At 43.1% G+C, this 26,893-nt stretch overlaps 1 protein-coding gene and 1 long non-coding RNA gene across 9 annotated transcripts in view; one reads left to right on the top strand and one right to left on the bottom strand.

Moving 5' to 3' along the window:
* tctn1 (tectonic family member 1) overlaps positions 1 to 26,893 on the bottom strand; it is a 1,200,810-nt gene that overhangs the window by 1,136,188 nt on the left and 37,729 nt on the right. For all 8 annotated transcript variants that reach the window (XM_037262831.1, XM_037262834.1, XM_037262835.1 and 5 more), the window contains exon 3: positions 18,359 to 18,492. In XM_037262831.1, coding sequence (XP_037118726.1) covers positions 18,359 to 18,492 — 134 coding nt within the window. The remainder of the gene's footprint in view (positions 1 to 18,358; positions 18,493 to 26,893) is intronic.
* On the top strand, positions 16,900 to 25,926 carry LOC119129558. Its single transcript, XR_005099255.1, has 3 exons — positions 16,900 to 16,911; positions 20,788 to 20,791; positions 25,826 to 25,926. It is a non-coding gene; the product is annotated as an uncharacterized LOC119129558 (long non-coding RNA).

A 26,893-nucleotide genomic window follows, 5' to 3' on the forward strand; every position in this document is an offset into this window, starting at 1 on the left:
TTAATGTCTCAGGAACAAAAGGATGCCACATCTTTTGATGGAAATAAAGGTTTTCATCCTACAGAGGGCTCAGTATATACACACCCCAAAAATCAAAGTGAAAAAATGATATGGCAGGCTCGTCCATTTTGCCTAAATTCAATTTCTGCAACTCAAAATTCTTTTCAATATCTTGTGTGGCCCCCACGAGCTTGTATGCATGCTTGACAGCGTCGCGGCATGCTCCTAATGAGACGACGGATGGTGTCTTGTGAGATGTCCTCCCAGATCTGTCTAGGGGCATCAGTGAGCTACTGTAAAGTCTGAGGAGCAACCTGGCGGCGTATGATGGACCGAAACATTATGTCCCAGAGGTGTTCTATCGGGTTTAGATCAGGTGATTGTGAGGGCCAATTTATTGTGTCAATTCCTTCATCCTCCAGATACTGTCTGCATACTCTTGCCACATGAGGCCGGGCATTGTCGTGGATCAGGAGGAACCCAGGACCTATTGCACCAGTAGGGTCTGACCATGGGTGCAAGGATTTCATCCCAATACCTAATGGCAGTCAGACTGCCGTTCTCTAGCCTGTAGAGGTCTATTCGTCCCTCCATGGAAATGCCTCCCCAGACCATCACTGACCCACCACCGAACCGGTCATGCTGAATGATGTTGCAGGCAGTATAGCGCTCTCCTTGGCTTCTCCAGACCCTTTCACGTCTATCACAGGTGCTCAGGGTAAAACTGCTCTCATCTGTGAAAAGCACAGGGTGCCAGTGGCGGACTTGCTAATTCTGGTGTTCTATGGCAAATGCCAATCGAGCTCCACGGTGCTGAGCAATGAGCACAGGGCACACTACAGGACGTCGTGCCCTGAGGCCACCCTCGTGAAGTCTGTTTCTGACTGTTTGGGCAGAGACATTCACACCAGTAGCCTGCTGGAGGTCATTCTGTAGGGCTCGGGCAGTGCTCAACATGTTCCTCCTTGCACAAAGCAGCAGATATCGGTCCTGCTGATGGAATGAGGACCGTCTACGGCCCGGTCCAGCTCTCCTAGAATAACTGCCTGTCTCCTGGAATCTCCATGCTCTGGAGATTGTACTGGGAGACATATCAAATCTTGCAACAGCACGCATGGATGTGCCATCCTGGAGGAGTTGGACAATCTGCGCAACTTCAGGAGGGTTAAGAAATCGCCTCATGCTCCCAGTCGTGATAATGACTCTAGCTAAAGCCAACACTTGTGGAGAAACAGTTAAAAAAGATCAAGAGGGAGGAACTTGAAATGGCCTCCACCTGCAAAACCAGTCCTGTTTTGGGGACCATCTCGTTGTTGCCCCTCTAGTGCACCTGTTGTTAATTCCATCAACACCAATGCAGCTGAAACTGATTAACAATGCCCTCTGCCACGTACCTGACCAAAACCTTATCAGAAAAGTCTAATTGAATTCATGCCATAACCTGATAAAAAACTGTTCCTTTATTTTTTTTTGAGCAGTGTATGCCGAACGGCCTAAACAGTAGCTTTTGTTTCTATCAAATGGTGCCATTTATTTAGGTAAAGAAATGTTTTATGGGGGGGCAATGTTAATGTATAGTTTACTTGCACACATTTAACTTTACAATTTACACACTTCCTTTCCTGTTAGTTGAATAAAATATAATGGAAATTAATTCAACCCTTGTTTCTTATTACAAAACACTAGTAAAATTTGCATGTGATAAGTTTTTTGTAGGGATGCACCGAAAATTCGGCCACCGAACATTTTCGGCCGAAAATGACCCAAAAGTGCATTTTCGGTTTTTGGCCGAAAGACCTAAATCACCGAAACAACACGGCCGAAACTTGTGATGACGTGAGCAAACAGCGCAGCCAGCACGCGAGAAAACGGGATAAGAGCCAGCATGTCTGCGGTGTGGACTGATTTCACTATCTCAGAGAAAGACCCACGGATAGCGATTTGCAAAACATGCAATGCTGAAATTTCAAGAGGGGTGCATCTGCAAAAAGTTTCTCCACGTCGGGTTTAATTCATTACCTGAAATCCAAACATCCCGATCGCCATTCTGAATATGAGAAGAAGGCGACACAGAAAAGGAAACTGACACCGAGCACGCCCACTCCGTCTGTGGCAAACGTTTTTGAAAAGGCAAGAAAGTTCTCCAGTGATTCTGCCAAGAGAACATATTTAATTTTACAGTCTTTCAGCAGGCCAGTCAGTTATAAGCCTGTAAATTATTATTTAATGTACACATGAGTGGGGTCAAGTTAAACATTTTATTTTTATTTCATTTTATTTTTGAATTTGAATTTATATTGTGCATTGTTGTAATGTCAGTGCTAAATAAATATTTTCATACTTTTGTAACTGGTTTATTGCAATGCCTTGATTTTAGTGAGGTTAGTACACATGTAGCCATAAATGCTGTGGTTCTAATAACTGGCATAATCATTTCTTTCGGTGTTTCGGTTTTCGGTTTTCGGCCTTGGTTTCCTCATTTTTGGTTTTCGGTTTCGGCCAAGAATTTTTATTTCGGTGCATCCCTAGTTTTTTGTGAGGCAAATGTTGAGAAGCAGTGCAATTAAATTAAAGTTGTATCAATAATCACTTTATAATCAATCCGTAGCCCCTGAATCGTGATAAAATTGTGAGGGGGCCCAAAGATTCCCACCCCTACTTGATATGCCATGTGTTTTCTCCTAAATGATAGCCAAAATACCGCCACTTCCTTATGCAATATACCAGGGACGTGTGGTCAGAGGAGGCAAGGGCCACGCCTCCCCTGCCATCATGAAAAGGGGTTTTCCTTTTAATTTCATTTTGAACCAAAGTCGCTGAATTTTTATAGTTATTTTAAAACCGAAGGCGATTCGCTCGGAGGAGCCAACTTCCTGCCTTGCCTCCTCTGAGGATTGCGTAATCACACGGCTGCCTATGCTGACAAGCTATGCAGTTAGACTGAACTGCTGTATGTCTGTATGTCGCTGTTTAAGTGTTCAAACACTGTGGCTATATTAACTAATTTCCGTAGTTAAGCTGATGTATTGAATATCTAGTGTTTTTTGTCATCTGTCTGTAACGTCGTGTTTCTTTAGATCAGGGGTCACCAACTCCGGTCCTCAAGGGCGCCAATCCAGCCTGTTTTAGGTGCAGCCCTGCAACAACACACCTGATTCAAATGATCAGCTCATCAGCAAGCTCTATTAAGGCTGATAGCGATCCTGATTATTTGAATCAGGTGTGTTGCAGGGGGGATACATCTAAAACAGGCTGGATTGGCGCCCTTGAGGACCGGAGTTGGTGACCCCTGCTTTAGATGAATAAAACGGCTTTGAAAAGAGACCTTACGGAGTCGACGAAAAAAAAGGTTCTCCAGCCTTATGGCAGGGGGTGCTAGTGATCCCGGGATGCTTCATGCGCCCACCTGTAGAATAAGTGATCTCCAGTTCAAATTTACAGTGAACAACTGAGGAGCAGTAGTCCATTTATTTCTTCCCGATTTTACATTTCGTTTTACAATGGAGGATTACATATCCGAACGATTTTCAACTATGGATTTTCGATCAGAGTGGTACGCACGATCGAAAACAAGTTTTTAATTCCATGTGCTTTATTGAGTGTTTTTGTGTGAAGAATGCTGATATGAGATTTTTACTGATTACTGTAATTTGAATTTCAAGTGACGTCAGCAGTGCGGCGCGGCGGTTGTTTACATAAAGGACAAATATTCGATCACGGGATGACGAAGATGACGAAGGGCCCCACGTACTACCGGCATCATTAGCGACTTTGTTTGTAAGCGACACGGAGGACGAAGAGTTTGAAGGATTTAATGATTTGGAGTGACACAGAAGGTTTGAAAAACTATTATGGCTTTTACGCACGCCCGGTCCTCCTCTACGGAGCTCTCTTTCACCTCCGTGGATGGAGGTCTGGGGCCGGCGCTCGGCCGGGTGGCTGTCCGGGGACGGTGGATGGGGCTCGGACATGGCTTTTACGCACACCCGGTCCAATTCTATGGAGCTCTCTTCCACCTCCGTGGCTGGAAGTGCCACCTCCGGGGATGGAAGTCCACACCGCCACACACCTGGAAGTCGACGCTGGTGCTTGGGGCCGTGTGGGGGTGAACTATTTATGTTATAGTTATTTGATATACCGTTTGTTTCCATGTATAATGCGCCCCCATGTATAATACGCACCCTAAAAATGGCATGTCGCTGCTGGAAAAAAGCATGTACCCATGTATAATACGCACCCAAATTTTGACTTTTTTTTTATTTTTTTTTTTAATATTTTATTTTATTTTATTTTTTTTAAAGTCCCAATGATCGTCACACACACGTCTGGGTGTGGTGAAATTTGTCCTCTGCATTTGACCCATCCCCGTGTGATTTTGATCCATCCACTGGGGGAGAGGGGAGCAGTGAGCAGCAGCGGCGCCGCGCTCGGGAATCATTTGGTGATCTAACCCCCCAATTCCAACCCTTAATGCTGAGTGCCAAGCAGGGAGGCAATGGGTCCCATTTTTATAGTCTTTGGTATGACCCGGCCGGGTTACTTAAGTCCGTAAACGTAAAATTATTTCAGAAAAAAGATCATCTTTGGCAACAACCGGATGTTATACTGCCGGTCAGTATCACTGCGCATGCAGTAGCAAACTCGATAGCGAAGAAATATGTGAGACTCTCAACGGGATCACCAATATTTGAGTGATGTTCCAGTTATTTATCACAATTATTTATTATTATAATAATAATATATATAATTTACATAATAATTATTTATTTATTATTCACAATTGTCATGGTGATCTTTCTGGTGATTTCTTAACTAGGCTGGATGTATTTTTTTTGTTGGCGTGGATTTCTCCGACTGCCCAGAAAGGCACCACCGCGATCGGTTAGGTTAAAATGAAAAGAGAGGAAAGTGACGTGCGGACATGTGAAAAAGGCGGCTCTGTATGGGAGAGAAGTTGAAGAGGAATAAAAACACCCTTGGAAACCAAAACTTGCCCCTCGTCGTGACTCGGAGCCGCAACAAATGTTTCGGATTTGTGTAAGGTACATTGTGAAAGCAAACGAGCAGGTGATCGAGCAAATGCCTGATACGAGAGCATTGTGTTCGTATGGAGCGTGTTTGAAGTGAACAGCAGAGAAGAAAGGAACAAGGCAAAGTGTTGTGAAATAAAATATTACCTGTAATACGCATTTTGTTATTTGCTGATTGAAACTGCTAATTAAACCGTGAATTGAAACTAACAGGAAGAAAACTGAACTCTCGCTCTTTATATAGCTGACGTGTCTTGCGCATCCGTTCTGCGCATCTGTAATGGCGGCCTCCATATGATATATGGGGTCTGCGATGGAGATTAAAAAACAAACAATATTTGACAATAACACACCATCAAGGATTGCATCATCCCATCAAACGATGTGTCGTCAATTATGAATTTTACTGACTAAGTGTGTTGGGCAGGATGGCTGAATGCGATGCGCGATTAACAAACACACATTTTGTGAGGATCTGTGTGTGCAGACGAAGACCTTCTGCACGTATAACAACGACAAACCTTGGTTTACACCGAACCTCAGGAGGCTGCGCAAAGTCAAGGAGGAGGCCTACAGGAGCGGCGACCGTGACCTGTTCAAGCAGACCAGAAACACACTGAACCGAGAGGTCAGGAAAGCCAGGAGGTGTTACAGGGAGAACCTGAAGAGACACCTCTCTGCCAATCCTGATCCCTCAACAGTGTGGAAAGGTCTGCAGAGCATCACGGGCTTCAAGAAACGAACCCCCCGTCCTGTGGAGAGCCCAAGGCTTGCTAACCAGCTAAACAGGTTCTACTGCAGGTTTGATCGGTCCTCCCACACAACGGGACTTCCTGCAGCACAATCTACATACGCAGAGGCCGCGCCCGCACTCCAGATCCGCGAGGAGGAAGTGCGCCAGATGATCCGGAGACAAAAGACCAGGAAGGCACCGGGCCCAGACGGCGTGTCACCTTCCTGCTTGAAAATCTGCGCTGAGCAGCTGGCGCCCACCTTTGCACGGATCATCAACCGTTCTCTGGAGCTGTGTGAGGTGCCCTCGTGTTTCAAGAGCTCCACCATCGTTCCAGTGGCCAAGAAGCCCGCCATCACAGGTTTGAATGACTACAGACCTGTCGCACTGACATCTGTGGTCATGAAATCTTTCGAGAGGTTAGTGCTGAACCACCTGAAGGATGTCACGGGCCCCCTGCTTGACGCCCTCCAGTTTGCCTACCGGGCAAACAGGTCAGTGGATGATGCGGTCAACATGGGACTGCACTACATCCTGCACCACCTGGACACCCCAGGAACGTACGCCAGGATCCTGTTCGTGGACTTCAGCTCGGCGTTCAACACCATCGCTCCTGACATCCTCCAACAGAAGCTCATCCAGCTTGCGGTGCCTGCCTCCACCTGTCAGTGGATCACCAGCTTCCTGACCAACAGGAGACAGCGTGTGAGGCTGGGGGGCATCACATCTGACACCCGGACCACCAATACTGGAGCCCCTCAGGGGTGCGTCCTCTCCCCACTGCTCTTCTCTCTCTACACCAGGGGTGGCCAACCAGTCAGAGACTAAGAGCCACATTTTTTAGTGTGTCATCGCAAAGAGCCACATCATACACATGAGCACACATGAACACCCCCCCCCACACACACACACAAACACGCACACATACACACACGCGCGCACACACACACACACGCACACACACACACCTCTGCTCAGCCAAATTTATTGTGTGACATTATTATGTCACGCACCAACATGATAATGACAAATTGACTCCTACAGTACTAAAACCACAGACCAAAGACCACATTTTCAACAATGAACATTGTGTGCATTGTCTCACACAGACAAACTCTCAGTTCAACAAATTCCACAAACAAAAACATAAGTTTTTTCACTTACTATGTGTGGCGGGACAGACCATTCGTTTTAGTTTGTCGTTTTCAGGAGACAAGATTTCAATAACGTCACTGAGGCATATTTTAACGAACTCCACTTCATTGTATGGCTTTTTAGCCCGTGCAATGTTCCAAGCCAGTTGAAACAATGCAAGTGTGACAGTCTCTGAGTGCTTCGTAATTTTTTTTTAAAAACTGTACCTATTTTTCTGCCTGACTTTTCAAAGTCTCCAAACTTGTGCTTGCGAAATTCAGTCCCTTTTGCAAAGTCCTTATCGATATTGGCATGAAGTGAGCTGAAGTGGCGCTGACCATTTGAAGCTTTTAAATGCGCCAATGACGTATCAGGCAGAATGGCTTGCCATAGCGTTCAACAAAAAACAACTTTAACTCTGTTAAAAACGTCCTGTGTTCATCGTCATATATTCGTTTAGCTGTGCATTTTTTCCTTGCCATTTTGGCAAGCGTCTTGTCAGCTTTTCTGGACCTAATGGGCCCCCGTAGTCACAGTCGCCATTCATTAAAAAGCCAGCAAAACCAATCGCTCTGTTTGTCCCTCCTCCTTTGCGGGATTTCACCTCACGCGCATGCGCGTTTGACCAAAATACCATATTGAACTCAAGCGAAGCAAATACGCACGAAAAATAAACACAAATGTTGATATGAACGTAAAAGAGCCGCATGAAACCAGCCAAAGTGCCGCATGTTGAACAGAGGGTGTGTTTTACCGAAGTCAAATTCCTTGTTTGGCACGCTCAAACATGGCGAATAAAAAACTCTTGAATCTTGAATCTTGAATTGCCCGTGTGTTTTACCTGTTGCCACTATCTAGTACGCGTGACTTGCTTTGTCCATGTAAGTAAAGGTTTTCTCATTTCTTTGTTTGTGGCTATCCTTGCAGCTGAGTTTTTCTTTGTTAGTGTATTGTTTTTTCTCACTCACATCTCAATTACCGGATTCATCCATTCATTACCTGTACCGCTTGTCCCCATGGGGGTCGCGGGCGTGCTGGAACCTATCCCAGCTATCATCGGGCAGTAGGCGGGGGACACCCTGAACCGGTTGCCAGCCAATCACACGGCCAGTTATCGTATTTTCTTAAAAGCCTTTAATTTTCTTCGTAACCGAAGGAGCGCCTTTTGTGTGGACCAATCACCAAAATCTGTTAATGTTGTCTGACGGCCGCCACAGGTGTAGACGTAATATGTAGACCGGATGGACCAATCAGAGGACATTGCGTTTTACATCGATCAGGGCAGTAAACCAATCAGAGGATTCTTGATTTGTTACTCGTAAGCAAAAACAAACAGAAAGACAGACTTGAATACCGGCCGGTCGCTCGCGGCACCTTGGCTGTCTTGACATCAAGCTAGCAGCAACGTGGAACAGGCGCGAAAGAAACCAGTTTCAGTAGAAAGGTAAGATTTATTGTGTGATAGTTCACACTCCAATGCAGTGCTGCTAAGCTCATGTTGATAATTTTCACCAAAATTAAACATTATCAGTCATGATTTTTATTTGAGACGGCAGAGTAGAGCACTGGTTAGCAGGTCGCCTCACAGTTCAGAGGTGCAGGGTTTGATTTCAGCTCCAGCTTCCTTGTAGGCGTTTGCATGTTCTCCACGTGCCTCCGTAGGCTTCCTCTGGGTACTTGCATGCATGGTCAGCCAATTGACCACTCCATATTGCCCGTAGGAGTGAGTGTTAATTGTTATTTGCTTATGTGTGCCCTGTGATTGGCCGGCCACCAGTTCAGGGTGTCCTCTGCCAACTGCCCGAAGTTAGCTGGGATAGGCTCCATCACACTTGTGACCATCGTGAGGATAAGCAGTTTAAATGATGGATGGATGGAATTTTAATGTGAAGATATGAAGCATACTTTTGGAATGTTAGTTTCTGTCCAGAATGTATTTCCTTTTACCTAGGCCAGAGCCATACATGCCCATTTTTTAAAAATAACTTCCCACGAGAGCCATACCATTTAAAAAAAAATCGATAGGTTAAACACAATTAAATGCATGTACAGTGTAGCCTCGGTTTTCGAACGTCCCGGTTCTCGAACAAATCGGTATTCGAACAAAAAATTCGAGATTTTTTTGTTTCGGATGTTGGACGAAATTCGGTTGTCGAACCTCGCGAGATGAGCCGAGAGGACCCGCATGCCAACTGACTCCGTTCGTTATTACCTTCTCATTACTCTGAGGATTGCATCAACTCTAATCATGCCTCCAAAGGAAGCAAGTGGGAGCAGTAAAGCCATCCTAAAACACAAAGACGCTCCTAAAGCAATGCGACAGTGAGCGCCCGGCGCGCTGCGGTTGCGCGATCGGACCAAATTAAGCTCCCTGCACACTGAGGTCCACTTAAATTTTGGAAAGTCCATTAGGACTTTAAAAATATTTTCTAAATTTTAGCGACCGCTCTCTCACAATAATGCGACCAGCACGGTGCAGTTGCGCGGTCGGCGGCGCGCTACGGTTGCGCGATCGGACAAAATGAAGCTCCCTGCGCACTGATGTCCACTTAAATTTTGGAAAGTACGTACATCAGGACTTTAAAAATATTTTCTAAATTTCAGCGACGGCTCTGTCACAATAATGCGACCAGCGCGATGCAGTTGCGCAGTCGGCGACGCGCTACGGTCGGGCGTTTGGCGGTGCGCTGCAGTTGCCCGATCGGACAAAAATGCGCAAATGAAAAAAATGCTTAAAAAAGGCGGGTTGTTTGTTTGTTTGGAACGGACTAATTTTTTCTCCATTATTTGTAATGGGAAAACATGATTCGGAATTCGAACGATTCACTTCTCGAACAGCCTTCTGGAACGGATTGTGGTCGAAAACCGAGGCTCCACTGTATTTTGATTAAGACCAACGATTTTTTAAGTGTACTAATGTATTCTTTTTAATGACGTTTTTACCGTCGCCAAAAGAGCCATATTGGCTCGCGAGCCATAGGTTCCCGACTCCTGACCTAGGCCATTGTCTTGTCATAGCCAGGCAGTGTATAAAAATAATGTATGTATAATATCAAATTTCTTTTTCTTTTTCTGTAATACCGTCCCTGCACTGCCTACCAGTGAAAAGGAATAATGTAAGAACTACCTGTATACTTAAACTTAGAAATATTAAACCAGAAACCCTTTCATAGGATCCATCCATCCATACAAAAAAGAGTAACGCAGAAGAAGTGCTCAGTGAAGGAAAACAGGTAGAAAACTGTATATTTCCCTCCATGGGAAATATCATGCTTAAATACAAGACAAACTCAGAGTGGTCTTTAATGCCTCAGCAAACTCAAAGGTTTGATCATGATCATTTGTTGTCAGGCCTAGACAAATACAAGGACCTTGACATGACTCAAAGGCTCAAGAAAGTAGAGGAGATGAAAAGAAGCTTGGTTTCACAACAGCCAATGTTCAAAAAAGCCACATCACAAACGGAAGCTGCTGTAAAGGCTAGTTTTATTGTGGCGACAGAGATGGCAAAATCAGCCTGGTCCTTCAACGAGGGAGAGTTCGTGAAAAAGCGCATGATGAAAGTTTGTGACCTCGTGTGCCCAGAAAAAAAGCAAACATTTTCAAATGTTAGCCTGAGCAGAAATACAGAAGCTGCTCGCACATGTGATCTTGCCACCAATCTATATGACCAGTTGACGGAAAAGGCAAAGGATTTTGTTGCATTCTCCCTTGCTGTGGATGAGAGCAGTGACGCATCTGATACCGCACAGCTGTCAGTCTTCATCCGCGGAATGGACTCAAATTTGTGTGGTACTGAGGAACTTTTGGGATTAAAATCAATGCATGGAACAACCACAGGAAAGGAAATCTTTGAAGAAGTTTGCAAATGTGTAAATGAAATGAAGTTGCCGTTGGAAAAACTCGGGATTAACGACAGCCAGCGATGTGCGGTCGAAAGAGTGGACTGGTGGCCAGAGTGCGGGAGCTGATGCGGGAAGAGAACTGTACAGGTGAGCTAACTGTTTACCACTGCAGTATACATCAAGGATCACTGTGTGGCAAAGCCCTAAAGATGGAACATGTTATGAACACAGTAACACAAGTAGTAAACTTCATCAGAGTGAAAGGTCTCAATCACCGCCAGTTCAAGTCCTTTATGGAGGAGTATGGTGCAGAACATGCAGACGTGCCGTATCACACAGAGGTGAGGTGGTGGAAAAGTACTGAACAGATGTTTTGTGCTGCGTGATGAAATATGTCAGTTTGTGGAAAGCAAAGGGAAAGACACAGCAGATGAAAAGTTTCGGTGTGAGCTAGCCTTTCTGTGTGACATCACAAGCCATCTCAATGTGCTGAACCTGCAGCTTCAGGGGCGAGGGCTTATCATCACAGACATGTACGCTGCAGTGAAGGCTTTCCGAACCAAACTGTGCCTGTGGAAGAATCTGATGCTGCAAGGAAACCTGGGCCATTTTTCCTGCTGCCAAACCCTGAAAATGCAGATTTCTACTAGCGCGCTCCCAAATGAAGAGTTTACTGAAAAACTCGGCATATTTGGTGATGAGTTTACCCGCCGATTTGCCGACTTCAATGGCTAGAAATGTAGGTTTGAACTGCTCAGTAATCCGTTTGCAGTTGACGTGGAAAACGCACCAACCAACCTCCAAATGGAGCTGATTGAACTCCAGTGTAGTTACACACTTAAGTCCAAGTATGATGCTGTGGGCGCCGCACAGTTTCCACATTTCATCCCTGACACAATGCCTCAGGTCCGCACTCAAGCTGCTCAGATGCTCTCCATGTTCGGCAGCACTTATCTATGTGAGCAACTATTCTCTTCAATGAAGATGACCAAAACATCTCACAGGGGATGTCTGACTGATGACCACCTTTGTGCAATCCTGAGGATTTCCTCAGCTCAGAGCATGAGCCCAGACATTGATGAACTAGCATCCAAGAAGAGATGCCAGGTATCTGGCTTGGACACATCGGAGTAGATCAGTGTGTTGCAAACTGACCTATACATAAGGTTTTCTTTGTGCACTTTTTCTTGCTACTCCAAGGTATGGACTTGAATGTCTGCAGTTTGACAAAGGCATGTTATTTGTTAATTAGTTTATTATTGTTATTTTATTTTTGAATATATTATTAGCCTTTGGGAAAATGTTACTGTTGAAGTTTAACTCAGGAGGCTGCACATAAAAAGAGAGGCACGTGGTTTTTATTTAGATTTTATTAAAGAAATGGATGTTTTTTTTAATTTGAAATTCTATTTTGCATGCGTGCAATATTTAGTTATACAGTGGAGCCTCGGTTTTCGAACGTCCCGGTTCTCGAACAAATTGGTATTCGAACAAAAAATTCGAGATTTTTTTGCTTCGGATGTCGGACGAAATTTCGGTTGTCGAACCTCGCGAGATGAGCCGAGAGGACCCGCATGCCAACTGACTCCGTTCGTTATTACATCCTCATTACTCTGAGGATTGCATCAACTCTTATCAGGCCTCCAAAGGAAGCAAGTGGGAGCAGTAAAACCATCCTCAAACACAAAGACGCTCTTAAAGCAATGTGACAGTGAACGCCCGGCGCGCTGCGGTTGCGCAATCGGACCAAATTAAGCTCCCTGCGCACTGAGGTCCACTTAAATTTTGGAAAGTACATCAGGACATTAAAAATATTTTCTAAATTTCAGCGACGGACGGCTCTGTCACAATAATGCGACCAGCGCGGTGTAGTTGCGCGGTCGGCGACGCGCTACTGTTGCGCGTTCGGTGGTGCGCTGCAGTTGCGTGATCAGACAAAATTAAGCTCTCTGCAAACTGAGGTCCACTTAAATTTTGGAAAGAAATCAGGACTTTAAAGATATTTTCTAAATTTCAGCGACGGCTCTGTCACAATAATGCGACCAGCGCGGTGCAGTTGCGCGGTCGGCGACGCACTACAGTTGCGCGTTCGGCGGTGCGATGCGCTGCAGTTGCGCGATCGGACGAAAATGCGCAAATGAAAAAATGCTTAAAAGAGGCGATTTTTTTTTTTGTTGTTGCTTGAAACGGATTAATTTTTTTCCCATTATTTGTAATGGGAAAACATGATTCGGAATTCAAACGATTCACTTCTCGAACAGCCTTCTGGAACGGATTGTGGTCGAAAACCGAGGCTCCACTGTATATTAAACAAAATTAAGCTACCGTTTTTTTCCGTGTATAATACGCCCCGATGTATAATACGCACCCTAACAATGGCATGTTGATGCTGGAAAAAAGCCTGTACCCATGTATAATACGCACCCAATTTTTTTTATTTATTTTTTTTTTTTTTTTAAAGTCCCAATGATCGTCACACACGCAGGGAGGCAATGGGTCCCATTTTTATAGTTGGTATGGTCTTAACTAGGCTGGATGTATTTTTTTTTTTTGGCGTTGATTTCTCCGACTGCCCGTAAAGGCACCACCGCGATCAGATGAAAAGAGAGGAAAGTGACGTGCGGACGTGAAAAAGGCGGCTCTGTATGGGAGAGACGTTGAAGAGGAATAAAAACACCCTTGGAAACCAAAACTTGCCCCTCGTCGTGACTCGGAGCCGCAACAAATGTTTCGGATTTGTGTAGGGTACATTGTGACAGCAAACGAGCAGGTGATCGAGCAAGCGTCTGATACGAGAGCATTGCGTTCGTATGGAGCGTGTTTGAAGTGAACAGCAGAGACGAAAGGAACAAGGCAAAGTGTTGTGAAATAAAATATTACCTGTAATACGCATTTTGTTATTTGCTGATTGTATTAAACTATCACATTCATTGTCAGTCAAGAAGAGAAGAGGACTATTATCCCTTCTTTGACGAAATGACCAGAGCACAGTACAAACACACTATTGTTCTTTCGGTATTTATTCAACCCACATTCTTTCACAACATGACAAGAAGAGAACAATACATAAATCAATACTCGTACCAGTACCATGATTTTCTTAAAAAAAAAAAAAAAAAAAAAAAAAAATTAAATTAAAAAAAAAAAATTAAAAAAAAATTGTACCCATGTATAATGCGCACCCCAGATTTTAGGACAATAAATTAGTTAAATTTTGCGTATTATACACGGAAAAAAACGGTATTCTTGTTCCATATTTGATAAGCAAAACTAATTTGGGTTGACATGAAAAGGTTCATTATTATATGTGGAGGAAGATGTTTTTCAATAAATATCAATGTTGGCCCGCGACCTCGTCCAAGTTTCAAATTTTGGCCCGCTGTGTGTTTAAGTTTGACACCCCTGGTGTAGACAATGACAGTGACCATTGGTGGACCTGTTTGGGAGTGCAGCTTCAGGGAAATGTCTGGCAAGCAGGACCCACTGTCCTTCTGCTTCTAAAGCAGTGGTTCTTAACCTGGGTTCGATCGAACCCTAGGGGTTCGGTGAGACAGTCTCAGGGGTTCGGCAGAGCCTCTTCTGCAGAGGACCGAACACATCTGATTTATCGTGTAAATTCATGTTGACGCATATCTGAATTGGTCTCGCAAAGACAACAGCAGAAGTCATGCTGATTTGCAGGTACAGTGCCTTGCGAAAGTATTCGGCCCCCTTGAACCTTTCAACATTTCGCGACATTTCAGGCTTCAAACATAAAGATATAAAAGTTTAATTTTTTGTCAAGAATCAACAAGTGGGACACAATCGTGAAGTGGAATGAAATTTATTGGATAATTTAAACTTTTTTAACAAATAAAAAACTGAAAAGTGGGGCGTGCAATATTATTCGGCCCCTTTACTTTCAGTGCAGCAAACTCACTCCAGAAGTTCAGTGAGGTTCTTTGAATGATCCAATGTTGTCCTAAATGACTGATGATGATAAATAGAATGCCCCTGTGTGTAATCAAGTCTCCGTATAAATGCACCTGCTCTTTGATAGTCTCAGGGTTCTGTTTAAAGCGCAGAGAGAACCATGAAGACAAAGGAACACACCAGGCAGGTCCGAGATACTGTTGTGGAGAAGTTTAAAGCCGGATTTGGATACAAAAAGATTTCCCAAGCTTTAAACATCTCAAGGAGCACTGTGCAAGCAATTATATTGAAATGGAAGGAGTATCAGACCACTGCAAATCTACCAAGACCCGGCCGTCCGTCCAAACTTTCATCTCAAACAAGGAGAAGACTGATCAGATGCAGCCAAGAGGCCCATGATCACTCTGGATGAACTGCAGATAACTACAGCTGAGGTGGGAGAGTCTGTCCATAGGACAACAATCAGTCGTGCACTGCACAAATCTGGCCTTTATGGAAGAGTGGCAAGAAGAAAGCCATTTCTCAAAGATATCCATAAAAAGTCTCGTTTAAAGTTTGCCACAAGCCACCTGGGAGACACACCAAACATGTGGAAGAAGGTGCTCTGGTCAGATGAAACCAAAATCGAACTTTTTGGCCACAATGCAAAACGATATGTTTGGCGTAAAAGCAACACAGCTCATCACCCTGAACACACCATCCCCACTGTCAAACATGGTGGTGGCAGCATCATGGTTTGGGCCTGCTTTTCTTCAGCAGGGACAGGGAAGATGGCTAAAATTGATGGGAAGATGGATGGAGCCAAATACAGGACCATTCTGGAAGAAAACCTGTTGGAGTCTGCAAAAGACCTGAGACTGGGACGGAGATTTATCTTCCAACAGGACAATGATCCAAAACATAAAGCCAAATCTACAATGGAATGGTTCACAAATAGACGTATCCAGGTGTTAGAATGGCCAAGTCAAAGTCCAGACCTGAATCCAATCGAGAATCTGTGGAAAGAGCTGAAGACTGCTGTTCACAAACGCTCTCCATCCAACCTCACTGAGCTCGAGCTGTTTTGCAAGGAAGAATGGGCAAGAATTCCAGTCTCTCGATGTGCAAAACTGATAGAGACATACCCCAAGCGACTTGCAGCTGTAATTGCAGCAAAAGGTGGCGCTACAAAGTATTAGCGCAAGGGGGCCGAATAATATTGCACACCCCACTTTTCAGTTTTTTATTTGTTAAAAAAGTTTAAATTATCCAATAAATTTTGTTCCACTTCACGATTGTGTCCCACTTGTTGTTGATTCTTGACAAAAAATGTAACTTTTATATCTTTATGTTTGAAGCGTGAAATGTCGCGAAATGTTGAAAGGTTCAAGGAGGCCGAATACTTTCGCAAGGCACTGTATTTAGTGGATTTAAGTGATGTAGTAGTACTCTATTATCCCTGTCTGCCTGCCATTGGGCCGGTTGGATTTGAAACTCCCGGGGCTGAAAAATGGTCCCAGCACGCCACTGTTGTACGGTGATAGCACTTAGATACTAGTGTGAATGGAATGGATGAAAAACAATGAGAAAATCCCAAAATACCAGTGGGAAAGAGCTCGAAGCAACTTTTTTTTTTGATTGGGGAAGAAAAGAACTATAAACCTATCATTTTTGGAACCATCTAGTTCATAAAGTTTCAATTATGAACTATGAACTAAAGAAGTTCATTCTAAAACTTGTAAACTCAACTTTTAACTAGTTTGTGTAGAAAATGAACTTTTCCAACACTGTTAACAGGAGAGTGTTTTTTTAAACATGTTCAAGAAATACTGTTCCAAACATTCAATAAATGCTGTTACAATTTCAAAAACATAATCTTGTAAATAATTGTATTTTCAATGTTGAACAAAATAATCGTGATTATTATTTTTATCCATTATTGAGCAGCTTTAATAATATTATTATTCCACCCTATTTGGGAGTCTTGACTAAATCCGTAGGAATTAGAAATTAATATAATAATTAATTCCTATATTACATATAAAATCTGTATTGCCTGACTGAAAACAATACGTAACATTTCTAAAGAAGCGGCAATTTTTTTTTCTGAATACAAACTCAAAGTTGACATTCCAGCTGTATTTTGTGAGCAATTGCATTAGATATCTATGTATCCAATGGATTAGAAAACAGTGTCCGAGTTAACTCGAAGATGGCGCTCAGCCACTATATTATAAGGTACGATGTAACGCGAGGGTCGGTGCAAATGAGTTAATAGGTTAAACAACACAAAAAATATTCAAAAAACGCTGATATTCAATATATATTTTCCACCAATGGCAAGAAAACAGTGGAATAAAATCTCATTAAAAAGAAAAAAAAACACCCCACAAATCTGTAAATTTGCGGGGATCAACTGTATACGATACTGTGTAAAACCTACAAGACACATTGAAATTTTTTCCAATCAAACCCAAGACCTTTTAAAGCTTACGTGTCACAGTAATAAATGTTACTGTTTTACTCATTCAGTTGTGGTTTATATAGAGTGGAACAGCGATGCTTTTGTCTGAATTCCTCGTTTTGATAGCATCACAGGTCCCTCTTTTCCACTTGTTCTGATGTGCAGCTCAGAGCAAGCCATTTTGGTGCGGTCTCTTTAAATGCAAATGAGATACTTCACACGCCACTCCCTCCAGGCCGCAAGAGGTGCACCTCCATTTCCGGTCGACATATTTGCAGTTTTTTTAGCCAAGGTAGCGTTTACTTGCGCCGCAAACTTTTTGATTGATTAAAAGATGTCAACAGCAGAAGACTTGTCCATACATACATTACACATAACAAAATAAATCCCCTTACAATATTTATGAGCATGTCTTGTAAACAAGCACTGCAGTCAAGGTACGAAGTAAGCTAATGCTAGCGCTAGCGTTAGTGAGAAGCTAACGAATGCATTTAACACATTATTGTGTTCCCCAAGAATAAAACAGCACCGTTGATGAAATTCATCTGATACAACTACTCAAAATACACCCACAAGTGAAAAGCGCACAGCTCCAAAATCAGCAGAAAGACTGACGCTAATGCAATGAAAAAGAGTGCATAGACACGCAATATTATTAAAGTGAAATTTGTGTCATCTCAAGCTTACCGCTTTACTGTGTTCGTCGTTTCCATAGATTGAAGGAACTGAACCATCTATGAAATGAAGTATTTCGCCGAATCCTCTATACTGACAAAAGATTTCTGAAACACTCATCCTTGAACAAGCAGGACTTTGCCCACAGACGTGGTAACACTGCTTAAAAAATGAAATTTGACCAGGCACTTCTTTGAGGTTCTGATGTTGGGGGACGGTACAATGATATGTGTGGATTGATGCATCCAACAGCGGAACATTTTGATCTCTCCACTTTGGCACTTGTTTGGACAACAAGAGTCTCTCAGAGTAATAAACATGGCAGATTTGCAAAACCGTTTGGCAACACCCATTACCTTGTTTGGTTTGTCCCGCCGCAACGGATGTGATGTAATAGAAAAAAATACGTAATAGAAAATGGAGAAAACTGAGGGGAGTAAATACTTGCCCCCAAACAGATTATAAAAGTATTTCTGCAGCACCTGGAGGGATAGATTAGACTTTTTTACACTCTTGGAGACTCCAAATACATAAGAAAAATGAATATAAAAGCAAAAAAAGTGGATTTTCTGTATGTCTTACTTACGATTATGTGACTGAATGCAGAAACTATGATGGTACATCTCTTGCTGGACAAAGGACTGCAACTGTGAGTACCCCTCTACAGTATACTGCAAAGCATATGATGCTGTCGCATGGCTGCACAACTGCTTGTTGCCACTGCAAAGAAAAAAAAACAAGCCGTCATCCAAGATGTATCATGACATTGCCTTTTTTGCATGCATTCATTCATCATCCGAATCAAATTAAGATAAGAAATAGGACGGTCCATCATCATTCTCCAGACTTCCCCATGAGAATGCGTGTCTGTGAAATTGAGGAGGACTCAAGAGTCCGAATGACTAGCAACTCGTCCATATCGGAACAAAAAAGTCTGAGTAAAAAATACCTCCAAGTTTGATAACGCCATCCTCAGGAAAGTGAAAGGCATACAAACTCCGAGCCCAAACACCCAAAGGCCAATTCATACTCGCACAGGCGCGCTGGTGGCTGCATTGCATCACGTGACCTATGCATTGGATTGCGCAGCACTTCGGCGACCCCTCTGTTACATAGGACGCGCACACATAAGAAACCACCCAGCCTGATGCCGCTGCGGAGCAAGTGAGCATCAACGCAGCGGCATAGTATGAGCATTAGGGGTGCAACAGTAAACATCAAAATATTGAACCGTTCGGTCCACTCTGCACGGGATAATACACCCTAATGGACCGTGGGAAAAAAAGACAATGCATTATAATTAAATGCAGAAATTAAGGCAATGTAAAAAACTGTTTTATTTATTGATAATGATTTTATCACAAAACGTTGCTAATGTAACGAATGTAAAAGTGTGTGACTCTTTCTTAAATGAACACTTTTTACATTGCCTTAATTTCGTCATGTAATTATGATGCATTGTCTCTTTTGCATCCATGTACTCCGTGCAATGTGTTCATGCTACTAGTCATTTAAACATTTAAAACTTTTTAAGTTCTCGTTGTCCGATCCACAGCCTTGCCGTCGTTTTATCTCGCTGTTATCTACCGTCCACTACTCTGGTTTTTCCTGGATGAATTTTCAGAATTCGTGGTTGACCTGGTGAAAAATGCGGATAACATAATAATTATGGGAGATTTTAATATCCATATAAATTTACCAGCAGAACCACTTACTGTGGCGTTTTAGACAATAATTGATACATTCGGTTTTACACAAGCAATACAGGCAGCAACGCATAAAAATGGAAATACTTTCGATCTGGTATTATCCCGAGGATTGGCAATCTCAAATATGACGGTACTGCCATACACTACTGTTATGCTCTATCACTATCTAATAAAATGTTTAAATTTTAGCTCTCTGTCAACGACAGGAGCGCAATCAAAGCTACACCAGTCGTAATATTAACTTCCTAACTGCGCTCTCTGAGTTACTGCCGCCGGCAACTGCCGTATTTCCTGCATATATTGGCTCAATTGATAATGTCACAAATGAATTCAATGCAGCACTGTTAAACGCCATCAACTCAGGAGCACCTCTACGTCTTAAAACTCGTCATAGAAGGCCTACTCTGTGGTTCATGGATGAAACGCGTACGCTTAAACAATTATGTAGAAAGCTTGAACGCAAATGGCGTTTAACCAAAGTTGAGGTTTTCCATCAGGCATGGTGTGACAGACTCCTGAAATACAAAGAAGCGCTATAGTTTTAGCAAAAACTATTTCTCGAATTATTGGTCTCAGTAAAAACAATCCTATACGCTTGTTCGATACGGTGGCAAAGCTAACGCTAAAGCAGCCGATCTCCGATAACTCCCCCCACTCAGCCGACAAGTTCATGAAATTTTTCGCTCCAACGATTCAATCCATTAGGGATGAGATCAAGGTGACTGTTCCAATCGCTGAATCAAGACCGCCGATTACGGAAGCTGACAATCGTGCGATATCCCTCTCGAATTTTAATAACGTGTCCTTTGAAAGCCTTACACAATTGGATCACGCTATCGTCCTAAACAATAATCACAAATTTGGTCCTTGGGTCAATTTGACCCCAGGCACATTTACAGAATTTTGTTGCCCAATTTTTTGTGAAAGGCACTTTGTTTATTTTTCGAATACATAAATAACCCCATGAAAATCTGTGAACTGGCCTCTCTAGCGCCACCCTCAGGTTAAATATTTAAATTACAATTAATTTATCTTGAAGTTTTCACACAAATCCTCTCAAATTTCTTTCTCAACAATAATGACCACGGTTTTGGAGATAATAGAATATGACCTATGGATATGCCTTATTTTTTTATCCAATTTTTGTAATATATTTGTGGCTAGTTACTATAACATATCACTCACCCATCCCCTTTTCGTTATCTGGGCTTGAGACCGGCTGCCCATATTTTTATGCTATATTTGGCTCGTTTACTAGGCATATATTGTCGGAATGTCGGAAACGCAACTAAGCACTCATCAACAGTTACGTTGAGGCCTGGACTATAAAGCAAGGGTAATTGCAGCACTCACTTGTCCCACACATCCCTTATTGCCGCAAGTTGACACCCAGCTCTATCTTTTCACCAAACCCAACTCCACCCTCCCTCCCTCTTCCCTGACTGACTGCCTTTCCGAAATACAAACCTGGATCACCTTCAACTTTCTCTAACTTAACAGTGTAAAACTGAAATCTTTTTCGTTGGTTCCAAATCCACTTTATCAAAAGTTGACAGTTACTCCCTCCCTATTGACAGCTCCTAAGTTTCCCCCTCTCCCCAGGTTAAGAGTCTGGGTCTCATCCTCGATGGCTCACTCTCCTTCACTTCCCATATAAACACCACCAGCACTGCTTACTTTCATCTCCGTAATATCAATCGCCTCCGCCCCTCTCTCATCCCCCACTCCACTTCTATTCTTGTTCACAGCCTCGTCAGAGCCTTGTTCAGCTGCTATGCTCCCAAACTTTGGAACTCACTTCCACCTGATATCCGCAACATTGACTCCCTCCCACAGTTGAAATCCACTCTCAAGACCCACCTATTCATGACAGCATTTGAACTCTAGTTGCCTTATTGTTGTTGTTTTTAACATGCTTTTTACATTTTTATTACTGATTGCTATTGTTTGAATTTGTTTTTAACTTGTTTTAACTCTTTGTAAAGTGACCTTGAGTGACCTGAAAGGCGCTTCTAAATAAAATGTATTATTATTATTATTAAGTTTGTCACTTTCTCGTCGGCCCCACGTTGTTTGCTCGTCATCAAAGCGCATGACACGGGAAAAAACTTGGAAGTTCTTCAGAGACATGGTGGCTGGAAATATTGCTCTTCCATTCACAGCATCCCAAAGGCTTGCTATTGCTTCACATTTTGATTTGTAAACCCCTGCCAAAATTAGCAAGCCAATGTAGGCTTCAGGTCAACTACATCCAAGTCTTTCCAACTGTCTCCATACACTCGCTTCACCTCTAAATTTGTCATCCCAAGAACAATATTTCAGTTTGATGGTGTCGCGAAGAGCTCGAATGATGACTTAGTGTCGTCAACATGGCTGACTACATACTATCTGGTGGGTCCTGGAACCATATTGATAACGTTGGAAGCACTAAGTCTAACTTGCTCATTCAGTGGGGAAACTGACCACATTATCTTTCAGTTTTTGGAATTGAATAAGATTTTGCTTGAACCATCAATATCCTTGCGGAATACCCCGCCCTCCACAGTGCGTGAAAAATCAGTTTACACACACACAAACACGCACACACTTTCATACCCATGTTGTGAGAAATCTAAAAGTTCTCGTGGTAATTGAAAAATAAAATAAATAAAAATAAATAAATAAAATATACCGTTTTGGCCCGAATATAAGACGACCCTGATTATAAGACGACCCCCTCTTTTTCAAGACTCAAGTTTGAAAAAAGACTTTTTGACTCAAGTTTGATAAGACTTTTTGAACACCAAATTTAATTTTTATACAGAAAATACAGTACATCTGAAACAAATGATTATAACAATATATTCGAGAGAAAAAGCACATTATTTTTGCCTCATTCAAATCATGCAAAAACTGTCTATCACGTCTTAATATCTGAACATTTAAATATGTAAACTAAAGTGCAATCACATTTGTAAACAAAATTGCAATAACTGCATTAACCATCAAAGTGAAGTCTAACTGTAACTGTAGTCTTGAAACAAATCTGAATAAGGAAAAACATTGCAATAAAATAATGCAAACTGCTACCGCTATTGTTGGGGAGCTTGAGGTCTGTATAGAGGTTGGCTCGGATGGTTATGATCTTGTCGCCCCCGGCTGTCGGTCAGAACACAGGAGGGAAGACGTGGTTCAGTTTTATTTCAATTAGCTTCATAATGTCTTCTGAATGCTATCCTAGCCGTAGCTGGCTCTGAGGAAGACTGGAGTGCGTGGACAAAACTGTCAGCAGCAGGTAACAACTAAAAATTATTTCATTTGTCTGAAAAAAAGAATCTACGGATAGTGGTTCAGTTTTGATTGCTTTACTGAATTATTGGCAAAAAAGTAACAGGCACATAGGGGCATACATGCAAACTGGCAAAAGGGTATTGTGTTAAGCGTGTGAAGGGTATGTGTGGTTTGCGGGGTGTGTGTGTGGTTCTGCAACAGACAGAAATGCACGTAAGTCAACGCTCAACTTCTGACGTCACACAACACTCGTAGACGGCACACATTACATAACTAACCACGCGTAACGGTTCCGCTATATTAAATAACCAGAAATGAAATAATCTCGGCAACACACCAAACATAAGTCATCAAGACAACAAAATACATTTACTTTGTTTCAAAATACATCAGTTTGCATACCGGGTGAACAGATCCACGGAGGACGCCATCACCATAGCTCTGCATGCTGTGTTGAGACACCTGGAACAGCAGCAGAGCGAGAATGTTCTTTGTGGACTACAGCTCGTCTTTCAATACAATCATCCCAAACGTTCTGGTCACAAAGCTGGACACTCTGGGCCTCCCCCCTCTCACTTGCACCTGGATCAAAGACTTGTTGACCAACAGGCCCCAGACTGTGAGACTTGGCCCCCACCTTTCCTCTACACGCACACTGAGCACTGGTTCACCACAAGGCTGCGTGCTGAGCCCTCTCCTCTACTGTCTTTATACCCATGACTGCAGTCCGGCCCACGGCAACAACATGATTGTAAAACTTGCTGATGACACCACAGTGGTAGAGCTGATCTCGAATGGGGACGAGATAGCCTATAGGGAGGAGGTCCAGAAGGTCACGAACTGGTGCTCTGCAAATAACCTGGCTCTGAACACCAAGAAAACAAAGGAGATCATCATGGACTTCAGAAGGAAAAAAAGAGATCCCCCCTCCCCTATGCATCAACAGCGAGATTGTGGAGAGGGTCCACGACATCAGATTCCTGGGAGTCCAGATCTCTGATGACCTCTCCTGGACACGCAACACCTCAGCTGTCATCAAGAAGGCTCAGCAGCATCTACATTTCTTAAGAGTCCTCAGGAAGAGCAGTATGGATCGGAAGCTTCTGCTCGCCTTCTACCATTCCTCCATTGAGAGCCTGCTGACGTACTGCCTCACCACCTGGTACGGGAGCTGCACTGCTGCAGATAGAGGGAGGCTACAGAGGACAGTCAAAGCAGCATAAAGGATCATCGGCTGCCCTCTCCCCTCCCTGATGGACATATACAACACCCGGTGTGTCAGCAGAGCTCACAACATCTTCAAAGACAACACACATCCCGCCTCCCAGCTGTTTGAAATGCTTCCTTCTGGGAGGCGCTACAGAGGCATTCGAACAAGGACTACCAGACTGAAAAACAGTTTCTTCCCAAGAGCCATCACCGCTCTGAACTCTGAGAGAAAACAACACCAGCTATAATACAACACCTTTAAAAACTACGTGCAATAACTATTTATTATTTACTTTCTGTACAAACCTCATTCATGTTAATACATAGACCCACATTGAACATACTGTAAATAAGATTTTGTTAACCTTCATTCTTAGACTAATAGCTATACTGTAAATAAGATCTTTTACTTTTTTTTCTCAGACTTCCTTTTATGCTTTTTTAAATTTTGTAATGTTTGCACTAGGAAGGGAGCAGCTATCCGAATTTCGTTGTACAACAAAGTTGTAAAATGACAATAAAGGGCATTCTGTTCTATTCTTCTATTCTACATTTGCTGGCGACCATTAGTCGCCGTGCCGCTGCGTAACGGCTACTCGTACGATGTGAGGCAAACTTAAAGGAGCGCGCCGGAGCTGTCAATCAAACGTCACGCACACGAACCAAACCGCGATCGGACAAACGGCACAACAGTGGACAGTCGTAACAATGAAATGTATACCCTCACTTTGTGGCTAAGACGCACACGATCACAGCAATATACTCAATCGATACCTGCAACCTTTAACTTACCACTGCGCACAACCTCCAACAATCGCGATAAGCTGGGGTAACTCACGCGAGGCTTAAGGCGCGGTGATGTAACTTTGCTTCAAAGATATCTGGCGCCATCTAGTGTTAAAGTTAAAGTCCCAAAGTCCCAATGATCGTCGTCACACACACATCTGGGTGTGGTGAAATTTGTCCTCTGCATTTAACCCATCCCCGTGTGATTTTGATCCATCCCCTGGGGGAGAGGGGAGCAGTGAGCAGCAGCGGTGCCGCGCTCGGGAGTCATTTGGTGATCTAACCCCTCAATTCCAACCCTTAATGCTGAGTGCCAAGCAGGGAGGCAATGGGTCCCATTTTTATAGTCTTTGGTATGACCCGGCCGTGGTTTGAACCCACAACCTTCCAGTCTCAGGGCGGACACTCTACCACTAGGCCACTGAGCTGGTTGCAAATGGTTATAATGTCTAGACCCCGAATGTAAGCCGACCCCCACTTTTTCAGTCTTATTTCAATGCAAAAAACATTGTCTTATATTCAGGCCAATACCGTATTGTTGATGTTGTTTGTTTACTGTGTCTTTATTATGGGCCCTTGTCTTGTTCTTGTGTTCTGTGTGTCTCTGTGTGTCTATGTGTTAAAATGATGAAATTGGCTATAGTGTGCAAATAAATTTACTAGACTGTGGTCTATTCGATTTGCACCGCAACACAAAAAGCAAAACGATTTTGAAACTAGAAAATGCAATTTCTGGAGAAATTGCGTGTGAAGTTGAAGAAAAAAAAAAAAAAATTAAAAAAAAAAAATTAAAAAAAAAAAAAAAAAATTTAAAATGTTTTACCCATGTATAATGAGCACCCCAGATTTTAGGACAATAAATTAGTTAAATTTTGCGTATTATACACGGAAAAAAACGGTAGTTAAACTTAAAACCAACAAAAAACATTCTGATTAATTTGCTGGTAATTCTTTTAAGTCGTTTTTTGATTGGCAGATTAATTTTATCAAGAACCATGTGGGAAAAATTTGCACGAGGAATGTGAGTTGAGAATGATGTATGACTGTGAACAGCTTGAAGAGAGCTTGAAGAAGAAGAGTTATGAGTTACCTTTGGTTTAGATTCTTAGTGAAATTTATTTAAGCATGTCCTGTTTATGTGAAGCATGATCCACACGGGAACCTAAAAGAAACTCTGTATGAGAATCACCCCCACTTCAGAAGGGTTAACACCTTTTGAAATCAAACTGAAAGATGTGTCAAGTGCAAATTTACTGCCGCCTGATCTTTCTTCCCCACAGGTCAACAACCGCTCCAAGCCAGGAGACTGGAACGACATAGTTAGGTCGTCCTCAGACAAGCTTCCATAGTAGAAGCTATATATTGCTAATAATGACTGTGGGGCGCAGCTCCTCACAGCATCCCCAATCCAACCCTTAATGCTGAGTGTCAAGCAGGGAGGCATCGGGTTCCATTTTAGTCTTTTGGTATGACTCGGCCAGGGATCGAACCCACGATCTCCCAGTCTCAGGGCGGACACTCATACCACAAGGCCACTGAGCTGGTCAAACATACATAACATAAAGGACATAAAGGTCGTCAAAAAGGACAAACTGGGCTAGCCACGGTGGGAGGGACCGTTCCAAGTCGTTGACTACCCCCACCGCAGTGAAATTTGCTGAAAGGCCCAGCTGGATTCACCTCAGCCACTGCAAGTTACGGAGAGTGCTGGACCCCATTTTCGGGGTGGGGGGAAGTTCTGACTACAAAGTGGCTCCATCGTTTAGGGTGGTGCGTCTCAATGTCAGTGAAGAATTCAGATCCCCACTCTGACAGGCAATGGGATGTACCAGTGTCTCTGCCAACCTAGTAGCAAGGGGGACTCCACATGCCAGGTGGATCCTCTGCTGCGTTGTGGTTGAAGCGTGCTATGGTCTATAGATTCATCTGAATAGACCCATTGAAAAAGTCAACCGAAGGAGAAGATGGTCACATGAGGAAAACCATGAGGACTGGTCATGGGACCCCAGAAGACCCATACAAAACCAACACTTGGTACCGGTGTGTAAAGTTCACTGTGAGATGATGATGATGATAATGATGATGATAGAACTTTATTCATCCCACAGCGGGGAAATTTACTTGTCACAGCAGCGTACACGAGTGCA

Source organism: Syngnathus acus, chromosome 10, assembly GCF_901709675.1.
Source record: "Syngnathus acus chromosome 10, fSynAcu1.2, whole genome shotgun sequence".
NCBI lineage: Eukaryota > Metazoa > Chordata > Actinopteri > Syngnathiformes > Syngnathidae > Syngnathus > Syngnathus acus.